Genomic DNA, 15,981 nt, shown 5'->3' on the forward strand with positions numbered 1-15,981 from the left:
ACATCTATGCTCGATGTTAACAAATTTCTCTTCTTCAGAAACGCTTTCCTTGCCATTGCCAGTCTACATTTTATATCCTCTCTACTTCGACCAACATCAGTTATTTTGCTCCCCAAATAGCAAAACTCCTTTACTACTTTAAGTGTCTCATTTCCTAACCTAATTCCCTCAGCATCACCTTACTTCATTCGACTACATTCCATTACACTCGTTTTGCTTTTGTTGATGTTCATCTTATATCCTCCCTTCAAGACACCATCCATTCCGTTCATCTGCTCTTCCAAGTCCTTTGCTGTCTCTGACAGAATTACAATGTCATCGGCGAACCTCAACGTTTTTATTTCTTCTCCATGGATTTTAATACCTACTCCGAATTTTTCTTTTATTTCTTTTACTGCTTGCTCAATATACAGATTGAATATCATCGGGGAGAGGCTATAACCCTGTCTTACTCCCTTCCCAACCACTGCTTCCCTTTCATGTCCCTCGACTCTTATAACTGCCATCTGGTTTCTGTACAAATTGTAAATAGCCTTTCGCTCCCTGTATTTTACCCCTGCCACCCTTAGAATTTGAAAGAGAGTATTCCAGTCAACATTGTTAAAAGATTTCCCTAAGTCTACAAATGCTAGAAACGTAGGTTTGCCTTTCCTTAATCTTTCTTCCAAGATAAGTCGTAAGGTCAGTAATGCCTCACATGTTCCAGTATTTCTACGGAATCCAAACTGATCTTCCCTGAGGTCGGCTTCTACTAGTTTTTCCATTCGTCTGTAAAGAATTCGTGTTAGTATTTTGCAGCTGTGGCTTATTAAACTGATTGTTCGGTAATTTTCACATCTGTCAACACCTGCTTTCTTTGGGATTGGAATTATTATATTCTTCTTGAAGTCTGATGGTATTTCGCCTGTTTCATACATCTTGCTCACCAGATGGTAGAGTTTTGTCTGGACTGGCTCTCCCAAGGCCGTCAGTAGTTCCAATGGAATGTTGTCTACTCCAGGGGCCTTGTTTCGACTCAGGTCTTTCAGTGCTCTGTCAAACTCTTCACGCAGTATTGTATCTCCCATTTCATCTTCATCTACATCCTCTTCCATTTCCATAATATTGTCCTCAAGTGTATCGCCCTTGTATAGACCCTCTATATACTCCTTCCACCTTTCTGCTTTCCCTTCTTTGCTTAGAACTGGGTTTCCATCTGAGCTCTTGATGTTCATGCAAGTGGTTCTCTTATCTCCAAAGGTCTCTCTAATTTTCCTGTAGGCAGTACCTATCTTACCCCTAGTGAGATAAGCCTCTACATCCCTACATTTGTCCTCTAGCCCTCCCTGCTTAGCCATTTTGCACTTCCTGTCGATCTCATTTTTGAGACATTTGTATTCCTTTTTGCCTGCTTCATTTACTGCATTTTTATATTATCTCCTTTCATCAATTAAATTCAATATTTCTTCTGTTACCCAAGGATTTCTACTAGCCCTCGTCTTTTTACGTACTTGATCCTCTGCTGCCTTCACTACTTCATCCATCAAAGCTACCCATTATTCTTCTACTGCATTTCTTTCCCCCATTCCTGTCAATTGTTCCCTTATGCTCTCCCTGAAGCTCTGTACAACCTCTGATTCTTTCAGTTTATCCAGGTCCCATCTCCTTAAATTCCCACCTTTTTGCAGTTTCTTCAGTTTTAATCTTACAGGTCATAACCAATAGATTGTGGTCAGAGTCCACATCTGCCCCTGGAAATGTCTTACAATTTAAAACCTGGTTCCTAAATCTCTGTCTTACCATTATATAATCTATCTGATACCTTTTAGAATCTCCAGGGCTATATATGATTTCTAATGGAGCTATTGTATCAGCATTCTCTGAAAGAAACATAACTGCTTTATGACACTGAGGAGAGCTACTACTAAGTTACTCACAGTTGCAGTTGTTCTTGATTTGAATACTGCAATAATAACTTTGTTGTCTTTGGTGAAGAAATTTCAGAAATCCGTGTTTAGTAACCCTGCTTTAGTAGCACTGTCATCAGTAATATTACCACAGCTATTGCGCAGTGAAGGTATTGGTTGTGTCTTGCCATTGGTGTACTACACATGCAACCAGAACCTCTTTGGATTTTCTTCCAGATTTCAAAACGAAGTTTCACTATGGGAACTATTAAACACATCTTGCACTGAAACCCACCCTAAGTTTCGAGCTTCAGTAAAACATCGCTAATCTTGGAGATTTTGCATTCTTTTAAATTTTGACATGCTTTTTTTCATTGCTTCTGCAGCTGAGTTTTGACGTATTTTGTGCACCACCCTTTTAATTTATTTGGTATCCTTTCAATTTATTTGGTATATATCTCTTAATTGATGTCGATACTATTTCTCTGAATTTAAGCCATGTCTGGTCTACACTTACAAAGTCAGGCTTGAAGGAGTAGAGACTAAGTAGAGACCGTCTCCTTGGAAGGCATCAAGTTAATTTTTATATGCTTTCTCATTAAATGCCCTATTGTGTAGGGCTGAAAATTAATAGGGATAAGGTAAACAGAATGTGCAAAGTAAGTGGAAATTACTCGTCTCTTCCCCGATTACAGTGCAATAGAAGATAATACAAGATGTTGACAGATTGCCATATCTCGGTAGCTTTATATGTAATAATGAGGTCACAGATGCAGAAATCACCAGCAGAACTGGAAAATCAGTCCATATGGCAATTAGGTCTGTAATATGCCAACAAAGCTTTGACTGCACTCCTTTATCGTTTATATGTGTGAGACTTGGAAAATGTCAGTAAAATCAGCACACAGTCTCCATGTTTTTCACCAACAATGCTAGAGATGAATTCTGAAGATGTTAACCCAACCAAGTTACAAACGATGAAGTGCTGAGAATAAGAGGTCTACACAGCCTGCACAAAATTATTGTTGAAAGAAGACTGAGGATTGCAGGTTATGTTCTACGCATGTAAGGTGGAAGAATCCCAAAATCAACACTGTTGTTGAAATCAATGGACAGATACAGATGTACAGGAAGACCTTTTAACACCTGGAACTTTTGCAATGAATCTTCAATCCATGGACACAAACTTGGAGGAAGGTGAGAACTTGGCAGCTGATCAAGTGAACTAGTGGAAACCAGTTCCTTGTATGGTACACAGCAAATCTGAGTAAGTTAGTAAGTAAGTAAGTAAGTAAAGTACAACTGGGGATTTTGCAAAACTGTTGGATGATCGATATTATTGTCTAGATTTGACACTGTTGGACTTCTACCTTTTCCTTGATGTGTATTCTTCAAATTGTGAGTTTTACGAGAAAGCTGATAGATACTTACCAATCAACCTTCCCTGACACGAACTGACATTGTCTCTTTATAAATTCTACTGTGCTAACAATTATCTACTGAGAATCCTCAACTAGGTCTCCGCAGCTCAAATGAGCCAGTTTCTTTTAAATTTCTGTCTTTGGCTATAATTGTCTTCCAAGTATGGTGACACAACATCCTGTCATGAAACTTTTGCCTTTACACTTGTTTACTTTTCTGGACACTGCCTTTTTCTGCACTGTGCACTAAATACACTATGTGAGTAATGTCCAATCTCCAACAACCAATCGTGAACTGTAAACAGCTGTAAACTCTACCAGGGCACATAGCAAACAATTAACATTTGTGTTTTAGTGTTCTAAGCTGTGAGGTCATCAGCGGACAAATAATTTAGTACCTATTCCTGGACAGCCAGAGTGGCCGTGTGGTTCTAGGCGCTACAGTCTGGAACCGAATGACCGCTACGTTCGCAGGTTCGAATCCTGCCTCGGGCATGGATGTGTGTGATGTCCTTAGGTTAGTTAGGTTTAATTAGTTCTAAGTTCTAGGCGACTGATGACCTCAGAAGTTAAGTCGCATAGTGCTCAGAGCCATTTGAACCTATTCCTGACGTGCAGTTGTTTGGAACAACAACTGACATGATCCAAAATATTACTTTCTTTTATTATAGCTTCACTTTTATTTTGTCTAATGATTACTAATTTCAGTATCAAATTCCATCATCAAGCCACTATATGATCAGAAAGCATAGTGTATCGTTAAAATATTGTTTAATAAACAGATTACCATTATATCATCATTCCTTAAAGTAATGTCCAAAGTGGAAGGACAGATGATTAATTTTGAGTATATACTAAAGTCAGAGTACTGAACCGGATATGAAAGAAGGAAAACCAGAAGGGCAGTGAGAGACGGGTGCCTTCTATCACCTTACTTCCTTAATATGTTCATCAAGGAAGTAATAGCAACAACAAAGAAAAGATGACCAGAATCAAAAGGTAATTTCTGGAATACGCCATGGAAATGTGATAGGACCATTACATTTACAATGTATATAAATGATCCAGTAGAAAGTGTCAGAGGCTCCTTAATATTGTTCACAGGTACTACACTTGTCCATCAGAAAGTAGCAATAACAGAAGACAGTATCAATTTGCACAATGACCTGCAGAGGATTGGTGAATGATGTAGGCTCTGGCAGTTGACCCTGCACATAAATAAATGTAACATATCACACACACACACACACACACACACAGGAAAAGAAATCCAATACTGTACAACTACACTATTAATGACAAATTGCTGGAAACAGAATCTACCATAAAATATCTAGAAGTAACTATCCAGAGCAACCTTAAAGTGGAATGACCACATAAAACAGCAATAGAAAAGCAGATGCCAGACTAAGATTCACAGGAAGAATCTTAAGTGAATGTAAATTACCCCTGTGTCCTTACCCAGTAAGACTGACAGAAGAGAGAAAGAAGATCCAATGAAGTGCGGAGTGTTTTGTCACAGGATCATTTAGTCGCTGTGAGATCATTACAGAGATGCTCAGCAACTCCAGTGGTAGATGCCATAAGAGAGCAGTTGTGCATCACGGAAAGATTTACTACCCAAATTTCGAGAGAGTAGTTTCCGAGAAGAGTCTGACAACATAATAGTTTCTCTCATATACAATTCACGAAATGATCACGAGAAGAAAATTTGAGAAGTTAGAGATAATACAGAAGTGTACTGACAGTCATTCTTCCCAAGCACTGTTCACAAGTGGAACAAGGCAGAGGGGATCAGTTGGTGGCATGAGACGTACCCCCTGCCACACACAGTTAGGTGGTTTTTGGAGCATGATGTCGATATGGAAACTTAATTGCATGCATATACACTGCAGATTGACGACATCACAATAGTAAATCAGAGTAGGAACTAAATAAAATGTTTCAGGCCTTAAATCAAGAAGTTGTAAAACTAAAGCTAAAAATGAATACAAAGAAGACAAAAGTTATGGCTACAGACAAGAAAGGAGGTGGAGGTAGGACTGACACAAGAACAGGCAATGAGCAACTCAAGAAAGGAACTGAAATTCAATATCTCAGTAGCATTTTGCAAGAAAACAATCAATATTTCAAGGCATTCAAGAAAAGAATAGCACAGGTGAAGAGTTCCTTCCAAAATAAGAAGAAGCTGCAACTGAATAAACATATCAGCTTCCACATTAAGAAAATATTTGTAAAGACCTTTGTGTGGAGTGTTCTGACACACAGATGCAAAATCTGTACATTAGAAAAGCCAAAGGAAGCTCGCCTCAGACCTGCTGAAATGTGGTTCTGGAGGAGAAGTACAAGAACTATCTGCATTGACAGAAAAATTAAAGGAAATAGGAGAGAAGAAAGAACCACTGAAAGTTATAGGCCAGGGCAAAGCAAAATACACTGGACACTTAACTGGAGATGATAATCTTTTAAAAAACATTTCTGAAGGCAAGATCGTAGGTAAGAAAACAAGGGGATGACTGAGAACATCCTACTTAAACAATATGATCAATGAATGGGATTTTCTTCACACATGGAGATGAAGACAACTGCTGAAGAGAGGAAGCTGTGGCTGCAGAGACAAGGTTTAACCTTTTGGAAGAGTAAGGACAAACTAATACAAAATATGAGTCTGCATGGTAGCTACATATGGAATAAATGACAACTTCTTGTGTGCAGTCATCAAGTCACTTACCTCAGTAGGTGTATTATCTACTAAAAGTAAAGGTCACTGTTGTGCTTTCAATAGGTGTGAACTGCACCCTGAAAATGGTATGTCTAGTTTGCAGTTGTACAGAAGCTTTTTATTTTGCAAAATGGTTCAAATGGCTCTAAGCACTATGGGACTTAACATCTGAGGTCATCAGTCCCCCAGACTTAGAACTACTTAAACCTAACTAACCTAAGGACATCCCTGCCTGAGGCAGGATTCGAACCCGCGATCATAGCAGCAGCACGGTTCTGGACTGAAGTGCCTAGAACCGCTCGGCCACAGTGGTCAGCTTTTATTTTGCACAGAAATGTTTGATAATAAGATGAACTGATGCTGGCACTTGCTACTGAAACCAGTAGCACTTAGACACAACAAAAATGTGACTACAGAATTAAGAATAATTTTTCCAAACAATCGAGTATTTTTACCAAAACAACACCACAATAGTGGAAACTTATTTTAAACTAAAGACACAAAAGAAAAAAAGAGAAACTGTAAAGATCTTGAGTCTCATAAGACTCTCTTGGGAGGAAAATATAAGATTTTTAATTGGTAAACTTGCAAGGCATCCTTTTTATGTTGTATAAACTACGAAACTGTTAGCATCGTCAGCTAAAATTTACTTCTTCTGTCTTAATATACCTTCCTTCACTTACAGCTGCAGTGTGGAGACAGCGGTGAGGGTGGGAGCGGGGATGGGGGCGAGGGTGTGGGCATACTGCTTTAAAATGGTGATTCTTGTATTGATATTCTTAACAACAGATTTATATCTTTTGTTTATGAAAGTCTGCATGCGATGACAGCTGCACTAGTAATACCTTCACAGGGTCGTATTCAAGTTGCAAGGCTAGATCTATGCCAACCATGACACGCTCCCAGCCTTTCCTCCTCGTGATCTGGTTGTAGCGTTGGGACTGCAGGGTGTCTAAGCTGATGTTCAGACCGTCAAGCCCTGCCCTCTGCAAGGCAACCAGCTGTCTTGTCAACATGAGGCCATCGGTTGTCATTAAGACACTTTCGAGATCTTTTATTTCCTTCAAAGCACCCGTGAAACAGCAAATTATTCTAAAGAAACTGAAACAAATAATTTGTAACATTGCTGCTGCATATGAAACAAAACTCCAGTTGATAAATTGAAAATACAAATTCCTCAAAAGTTAACTGTACATTTGCCCTAATACAAAGAGATAAGAAGGGTTAATAAACTGAATTGAAGAATGCAAGTTAAGATAGCAATGGAAAAATAATTAGAGGCATAAGATCACCTACTGCAACAGGGAAATGGGAATCAATATGAACCATTACCCAGCTACTGTCAACTGATTCCATGTCTCCATGCACACTGTATAAACCACTGTGGGTTTGTCCGACAAAGTACATTGTTGTACCACACATTATGGTTTTTCCCCATTCAATGCTCATGTGGAGTGTGGGAAGAATGATTCTTTAAATGGTTCTGTGCATGCTGTAATTAATCTTGCCTTCATGGTCCCTATAGGAGTGATACATATGCGGTTATTGTATAATCCCTAAATACCTCACTTAATACAGGTTCCTGAAATTTCATAAGTTAGGTTTTGTCATATATTTGGCGTCTATCTTCACTTGTCTGGCATTTCCAATTTTTAGTAGCTTCTTGATGCTCTCCCATGCATCAAATAAATCTATGATCAATCATGCTACACTATTTTGTATACATTCAATGTCTGCCATTAGCCTTATTTGTTATGGGTCATACTTAAGCAATATTCTAGAATGGGCCACACAAGTATTTTGTAAGCAATGTCCTCTATAGACTGATTGCATTTTCCAGTGTCTTACCAATGAATTGAAGTCTGCATTCTGCTTTGCCTACAAGTGAGTCTATGTCACCATTTCATTTCATCCAGATATTTGTATGAGTTGACCAATTAAAACTGTGATTATTTGATAATGTAGTCATACAATACTGTCTTTTTTTGTTTTGTGATGTGCTCCAATTTACATTTCTGAAAACTTAAACTCAGTTGCCTATCTTTGGACCAAATTGAAATGTTATGATCTGACTCAAATTTGTGCAGATTTTTTTCAGGCAATAATTCATTATAGACAACTCTATCATCCAGGAAAAGTATGAGGTTCCTTATAATATCGTCTTCCAGAACATTAAGGTACAACATTAATGTAATGGTATAAATTACTATAACTGTATAAATAAGTTTATAAGTGTGTAAAATACATTCAACTATTTGTTACAACAAAATATTGTACCGGTATACTCAGCAAGATGTTAAATCAGCAGATAGCTACATTTTATGTTCAACATTTTGTGTACAGCATATATGCTGGAAAGGATTTATACCCAAATTGAATAAATCTGAAGAAATGGTAGTGTGTGTCTGGAAAAAAAATCCGTAAAAACTCATACAGTCCAATTTGCTATTATGTCACTGTTACTGAAATATAATACAAAGTAACTGAATTCGATGAACATTCTCAGAGTGCAATATGCCTCAGAGTGAAATGCACAGTAATGTCAACATTATTTTTTAGGCTATGTTTGTGAAAATGGATGAAAGCAAACCACACATTTTGTTCTCAATCTGCAGAAGCATTATGCACTGTGAAACACTGTACTGGTGTTATACATAAAAGCTGTCTCATTGCCAACATCTTTCCCCTGCTGGCTGTTCTACACTTCTCATAACTAATTCAACACGTTGTAAGATATTTTATGCTGTATGACACCACAGTCCAATCTGGTTAGGATAGCATAAAAATAATATATGAATTTCAGTATTGAAACTGGAAAAGCAGAACAGCTCTCATCACACTGGATATCAAATCGAGGTTGGATTACAGCCATGGGTACATCATTTCATGCTACTCAACTGAATGTCATATGTCAGAGTTCTTCAACTGTAGTGGCTGGCGACTGGTGGCTGGCGGCTGGTGGCATACCCATCTCTTGGCATCCTGTGAACAGACGTTCTCCACAGGTGACAGATTTGAAGAAAATGCTGGATACGGCAACAGTGGAACACTCTCTGTATCGAGGTAGCTCAGTACAGCTCAGGTGATGTGTAGTCTTGCATTATCTTGTTAAAAGATAACATCAAAGAAAGACTTGTAAGGGATAGAACAATTTATCAGCTTCCTGAACATCCTTCCAACAGCGAGGAAAACAAAATAAACAAGAAAGAAGAACAAAAATACAACGCTGCTGACATTCCTAATTTAAACTAGAGGTATGTGATGCTGTAAATATGATTCCCAATTACCAAATTGTGAATACGCCCGATTTAAAAATTTATCACCATAATGTGCAATCCCTGCGTAATAAGATCGATGAAATTAACGTTCTATTAACACATGAACTTAATTATATCTCAGTGTTATGCATTTCTGAGCACTGGCTTAGCCCAGAATTAATCCAGAATACTAAAATAAACAAATTTGTCTTGGCTGCTTACTACTGCAGGAAAAACAGCAAACAGTGTGGGGTAGCAATTTACACAAAGGATAATGTAGATTTTATTACACTACCTGACTTAACTAGGGCAAATGTCGAAAAGGATTATGAAATTGCAGCTATAAAAATTACTCAGTTCAACCTGGTTATTGCTACAGTTTACCGATCACCGTCTGGGAATTTTGAACTTTTCTTAAACAAAATGGAGTCATTGCTAAATAAAGTAAATAAAATGGATTGTGAATTTATAATCTGTGGTGACTTCAATATTGACTTCCTCATGAATAGTGGAAATAGGGAGACCATTTTGAACCTTGCAACGTCCTTCAATTTAAAGGCTGAAGTAAAAGCAGCTACCCGAGTATCAGAAACTTGTCAAACAGCTCTTCATCAGTTTCTAGTAAATAAGAGTTTACACAACACCTCACTAAAAATTTTCAATGCAGGTTTTAGTGATCATCTTGCTCAAATATGAAGCATAAAAGTACAAGGCAGTATTATTAACAACATGTCTTTTAGAACAGCGTATCGAAGCTATAATCAGCATAATGTGAACTACTTCAACAACTTATTACACAAAGAAAAATGGCTAGGAGTGTACAAAATGAATGATATTAATGAAAAATTCGACACTTTCATTGATACATTAACCCATTTCTTTGAACTTGCATTCCCACTGAAAACATTAACCATACGGGGAAACTCTAGAACAAACAGCTGGATCACAAAGGGAATAAGGGTTTCATGCCAGAAGAGAAGACTACTTCATGAAATATGTAACTCGAAAAATTCCTCACCTGTAGTACGCGCATACTATAAAAAATACTCCAAAATATTAAGAAAAGTAATAAAAGCAGCAAAAATAATGCATAATGATGAAATCATTTATAATTCAGCTAATAAATCAAAGGCTATGTGGAGTGTTATAAAAAAAGAATGTGGAGAATACAGACAACCTTGGAAAAATATAACACTATCACATAAAAATAAAAAAGTAACAAACCCCTTAGAAGTAGCTAACACATTTAACAACTTTTTCACAGGTGTTGCTGAAAATATGTTACAATCAAATTTTAAGAGCATCCAGGCAAATGAATATAAAATAAGTACATGTAGAGGATCAATGTACATCGGTTCTGTTTCACAAGATGAAGTAGCTAAAGCAATAAAAGGACTAAAAAATTCCAAATTGGCAGGTATTGATGGTATACCTGCAACAGTGTTAAAGAAGAGCGCATCAAACCTAACTGAAGTACTCACACATTTATGCGACTGCTCACTTCAGGCAGGCACTTTCCCTGATGTGTTAAAAACATCAAAAGTTATTCCTGTATATAAAAAAGGGGATAAAGACAATGTAAATAACTACAGACCCATCACAATTTTCTCCTGCATCTCTAAAGTACTGGAAAAAGTTATGTATGAGAAACTTATGAAATTTATAAATAAAAACAGCATCCTATGTAATGAACAACATGGATTCAGAAATAAGAGGTCAACGACAACTGCTGTCTATGAGTGCATCAATTTCATCCTAAACCTGATGGACAAAAAACAGGAAACAATAGGAGTCTTTATTGACTTGTCAAAAGCTTTTGACATGGTGGACCATAAAATTCCGCTATCAAAGCTAGAAAGATATGGTATTCGAGGTCTGTCCAACAAGTGGATCAGTTCCTTCCTGACAAATCGTATGCAGGCAGTGTGCGTCAAGCACACAAATATTGAACTAAAAACTGTATCTAATCACTTATCTGACTATAAACAAATAAAATGTGGTGTACCCCAAGGATCCGTATTGGGACCCCTTCTGTTTCTTCTGTACATAAATGATCTAAGCTTAAATATTGATGCACACAAATCAATCATATTTGCAGATGACACCACGATTCTACTAAAAGGAGATGACAATGAACAGTTACAGCAGACAGTAAACACAGTCACGAAACAACTTAGCAGCTGGGCACAGAGTAATCGGCTTGCAATAAACAGTAAGAAAACCGTTGCTCTAAAATTCCACAATGTTCCTAACAAGGACATGTTTATCCCATCAGTCTCTATCAATGACGAAGCAGTTGGTAACAGTACTGAAACCAAATTCTTACGACTTTGGCTGCAGAGTGACATCAGATGGAACAAGCATATTGAATGTCTCAATGCAGAACTGACCAAAACACGTCATCTTCTTTGTTCATTAAAATCATGCTGTAGTGAGAAAACAGTATTGAATGCATATCATGCGTACTTTCATTCTCGTCTTAGATATGGGGTCACCTTCTGTGTTGCCGTTTTGGGAGGTAGATCTTGTATCTGGAAAGAGGAGATGACAGTTAGGGTACTATGGGTGAGCAGCTGCCATCAATTTTTGATGGTGCAGAACCCACAATAGTGGAACTGCTGCCTAGTCCAAAGGCACCTGTTACCAGTCTTACCCCACAATAGTGTATCGAATCCAGACGTAATGTCGAAGCTGATAAAAAGTCATATGAGAGATTCCTGTAATCTAGGTGTGACTGCACCAATGCTGCATACAGCCATATCAAAGTAGAGTGGACCACACCGCTGAGGCATAAAAGAGCATTCAGGTGCGACCTACATGTCTGCTTTAGTTGGTAAAGACGGGGAAGCCATGTCAACTAGGCATCAAAGACCGGACCTAAAAAACACGATGACAGAAATGCATAACGTAGGTCATGGCAGCCAAAAAATGGATGCTATGAGTGAAAGCCCAGGATTGTGCTTGGTGTATTGCTCCCTGCATTCTGCCTCCAGCAATAGCCGTCGCAGACGAACAAAAATGATGGGGACAAAATATGTCATGCAGCTGCCGCCAGATCATTGATAGCCACAAAAAGGAGAGTGACACTCAAAACAGAACCTTGTGCAAGCCCCTTCTCCTGCAGGGGGGGGATGCTACAGGAGGCACCAACCTGTACCCAAAATGTGTGACATGGAAGAAAGTTCTGGATAAAAATCAGGAGTGGGCCATGGAGGCCCCACTCCTTTAAGGTGGCAAGGACGTTATGGCACCATGTGGTATCATAAGATATACAGGCAGATCAATGAAAACTGCAACAAGGAACTGATGCTGAGCAAAAGCTGTTCAGATAGCACACTTCAAGTGGACTAAATTATCTTCAGTAGAGCGCCCTTGGCGAAAAGCACCCTGGATCGAAGCCAAAAGATCCGGGGATTCAAGGACACAATACAGCCTTCAACTAACCATATGTTCAAGTAACTTGCAGGACACTGAGTAAACAATCTGGACGACAGCTGTCCGTTTGAAGAGGCAATTTATGTGATTTCAAAATTGGAATAACGGCATTTTCTCGCTACTGGGAAGAGAATTCTGCATTGCCCCAGGGATGGTTAAAGAAAGGCCAGGTACACTGACGGAAAAATTTGCAACACCAAAAAATAATTAATGTAGAGTAATGAAATACCAGGAATATATTTGTTGAGACAACGTATGTAAAGTGATTAACGTTGCAGGATCAATGGGAGTGTGAGACAAGCCACTGCAAATGTAAATGCAAATGCTGGTACGCTATTGTACACGTGTCATGTGTCAGTTTGTGGGATGGAGTTCCATGCCTGTTGCACTTGGTTGGCCAATATAAGGACAGTTAATGATGTTTGTGGATGGGTTGAAGCTGTCATCAGATGATGTCCAATACGTGCTCGATGGGAGGTAGAGCTGGTTATCGAGCAAGCCAAGGCAATATGTTGACACACTATAGCATGTTGGCTTACAACAGCAGTATGTGAGCAAGTGTTATCCTGTAGGAAAACACCTCCTGGAATGCTGTTTGTGAATGGCAGCACAACAGGTCAAATAACCAGACGGACATACAAATTTGCAGTCAGCGTTCGTGGGATTCATACAGACAGTTTTGTCAGTGGAAAAGCGAAAGCCATTGTTGATGCTCCACGAGTAAAGACAATCAAGACATTGCTGAAGATGCCACTAAGTGAGACAGGTTCATAGAGAATTGCAATAGAAGGCAAAATCGTCAAAAAAAAAGAGAGCCGGAGATGCCCAGTGGGAGACAGGCCATTATAGGGTTTATGGTGATAGCAAAGAGAATGACACTCAGAATGGAACCCTGAGACACACCATTTTCCTGGATAAAGGTGTCCGACAAGGCAGACCCTTCATGCACCTCGAAAACTCGGTCTTTTAAAAATGTCTGAAGGAAACAGGGTAGGTGGCCACGGAAGCCCCACATGTGAAGAGTATGGACGTTACTAGCTCTCTAGCAGGTGTCATAGGCCTTTTCCAAATCAAAAAACACAGCGACAATCTGGGATTTCTGCAGAAAACCATTCATGACATGGGTGGGCAAAATAATGAGATGGTCCACTGCAGAATGCCGTGTTGAAAGCCACACTGTGCATTCATAAAAAGTTGTGAGACTCGAGCCACCATATCATCCGGGCATGAATCATACGTCCCATCACCTTGAGAACACACTGGTAAGAGAGATGGAGTGGTAGCTAGAAGGAAGAGTGTGTGTGTGTGTGTGTGTGTGTGTGTGTGTGTGTGTGTGTGTGTGTGTCAGAGAGAGAGAGAGAGAGAGAGAGAGAGAGAGAGCTAATTTCGGCAAGAGCTAGATTTCCATCAATAAACTGAGTTGAAGCTGCTGTTGTGGTCTTCATCCAACTACTGCTTTGGTGCAACTCACCAGCCTATTCCTGCCTTTGTAAGCCTCTTCATCTCTGCATAGTATTTCAACCTAAATCCACTTAGAATGGTGAACCACCATTCAGAGAATAACTTTTTAACAACACAGTTTGACTTCTGTAAAGGCTTCTATACTGAGAATCCAACATAATATCTCACAAATTCAATTCCAGTAGAATTAAATAGTGGAAATTATCCCCTCTGTCATCTTGCCAAAGCCTTTGACTGTTTAGATTAAAAAATTCTGAGAGGGGAAGCTAAAATAGTATGGCATTAAAAGTCTTCCCCTTGCATGGATTGAGTTGTACTTTAACTACAGAAAATGGAAGGTCACATTAACAAATGATAAGACAGGAATAAGATTAAACTCAAAAAGGGAGAACATAAAATATGGTGTGGCACACAGTGTTTGCTGCCAAGTCCACAAAAATGATTTACTTGGGGCACTGGAGGGCTTTGGAAAAACTCTAATGTTTGCAGTGTCACAAACTTATTGATGCAAGATCTAAACTCATTCATACCAGAAACATCCAGGATAATAACAGAACAGGCTTGTATAGATCCACAGGTACCAGCTTAATGCCTAAAAACTTGTATTGTGCAGTTCTAAAGAAATAAAAGCAACTTACAGATACGAATATCAAAAGTAGGGATAAATGGGCAATTAGGCTCCCATGTTCTAAGTTCCTGGGAATGCAGATACCAATCACGTGTGAGACCAGCATGTGGGTCAGTTAACCGAGAAGCTCAGTTCCGCCCATTTTGTGCTTAGAAATCTCTTACTGTATCAAACTGGACAAAGGATTGCTAACACACTTTCACTCAGTTTACTCATATGGCTTAATCTTCTGAGGTACTTCAGCTAAGCGGAAAAAATTATTTATTCTACATCTTGAAAAAGCTTCTTCAGGGACCCATGGATTCTCACACTTACATGCCTATAGAAGTTATATTCCCTAATGGTATATATGATTAATAACAAGATTTAGTTTAAGATGAACTCAGCAATTCAGAACTGCAATACCAGAAGCAAAAATAATTTCCATATATAAAAACCTAAAATCAGGTTTGCCACAAGTTTCTCCAAGTGAAATTCCCTGATATTTCTCTGATTCCACAGACACGTTTTAGAATTTTTCCCCGACAAATTTTGAGGTCTCAAGGGGAGGTAAAGACATAAGTCGACAAAAGAATGTAAGGGCTTTGTATTTCTCCCCCATTTTGTTTTAGGGTGCAAAAACAACTAGGGTCATATGTGTCCATGCCAAAACTGTGAAACACAAAGATGAAGAGAGGAGTTAAAAATGATTACATGTCAACGTTTAATGACGGAAGATAGGACAGCTAGAAACAGGGACGTGGAGAAAGGTCTATGAAGTACGCAATAGTGAAATGGAGGCCCAGAACTAAAAATTAAATGGCCTTCACTATATTGCTACAACTGATAAAAAGTAAAACAGAGTCGACAGCCCACGCATTGTTCACTAAAATAGCCAATAACTCAGATGGCAAACCCAAAAGGGAATGTAAACTCTAAAAAAAAAAAGGGCATCCCCTCAGGAAACGGCAGACAGTTAAAAGTTGGGTGCAATGTGCACAAAGTAGTAGGGGAGCACCACTTAACAAATGGTGATGGCTAAAAAGGCAGTGCCCAATATGCAACCTAGTTCAAATGACCTCCTCGCCACAGGAGGACTGAGAGGAGGTTGTCCAAGCCACTGGGAGAGGCTTAATAACCCAGAGCTTATTCCTATGAATGGAGGACCAGTGGCGATGCCAAAGTGACACCA

At 38.8% G+C, this 15,981-nt stretch overlaps 2 protein-coding genes across 2 annotated transcripts in view; both read right to left on the reverse strand.

Annotated features, from left to right (window-relative positions):
- Nucleotides 1–7,102, reverse strand: part of LOC126484638 (molybdenum cofactor biosynthesis protein 1-like) — a 94,388-nt gene extending 87,286 nt beyond the window's left edge. The window contains exon 1 of the mRNA XM_050108230.1: nt 6,875–7,102. Within this exon, the coding sequence (XP_049964187.1) occupies nt 6,875–7,063 (189 nt within the window). The 5' untranslated portion in view covers nt 7,064–7,102. The remainder of the gene's footprint in view (nt 1–6,874) is intronic.
- The window catches only part of LOC126484637 (molybdenum cofactor biosynthesis protein 1-like), a 336,598-nt gene that overhangs the window by 220,840 nt on the left and 99,777 nt on the right, over nt 1–15,981 (reverse strand). The window lies entirely within an intron of this gene.

The sequence above is a fragment of the Schistocerca serialis genome, chromosome 6 (assembly GCF_023864345.2).
Source record: "Schistocerca serialis cubense isolate TAMUIC-IGC-003099 chromosome 6, iqSchSeri2.2, whole genome shotgun sequence".
NCBI classification, from domain to species: domain Eukaryota; kingdom Metazoa; phylum Arthropoda; class Insecta; order Orthoptera; family Acrididae; genus Schistocerca; species Schistocerca serialis.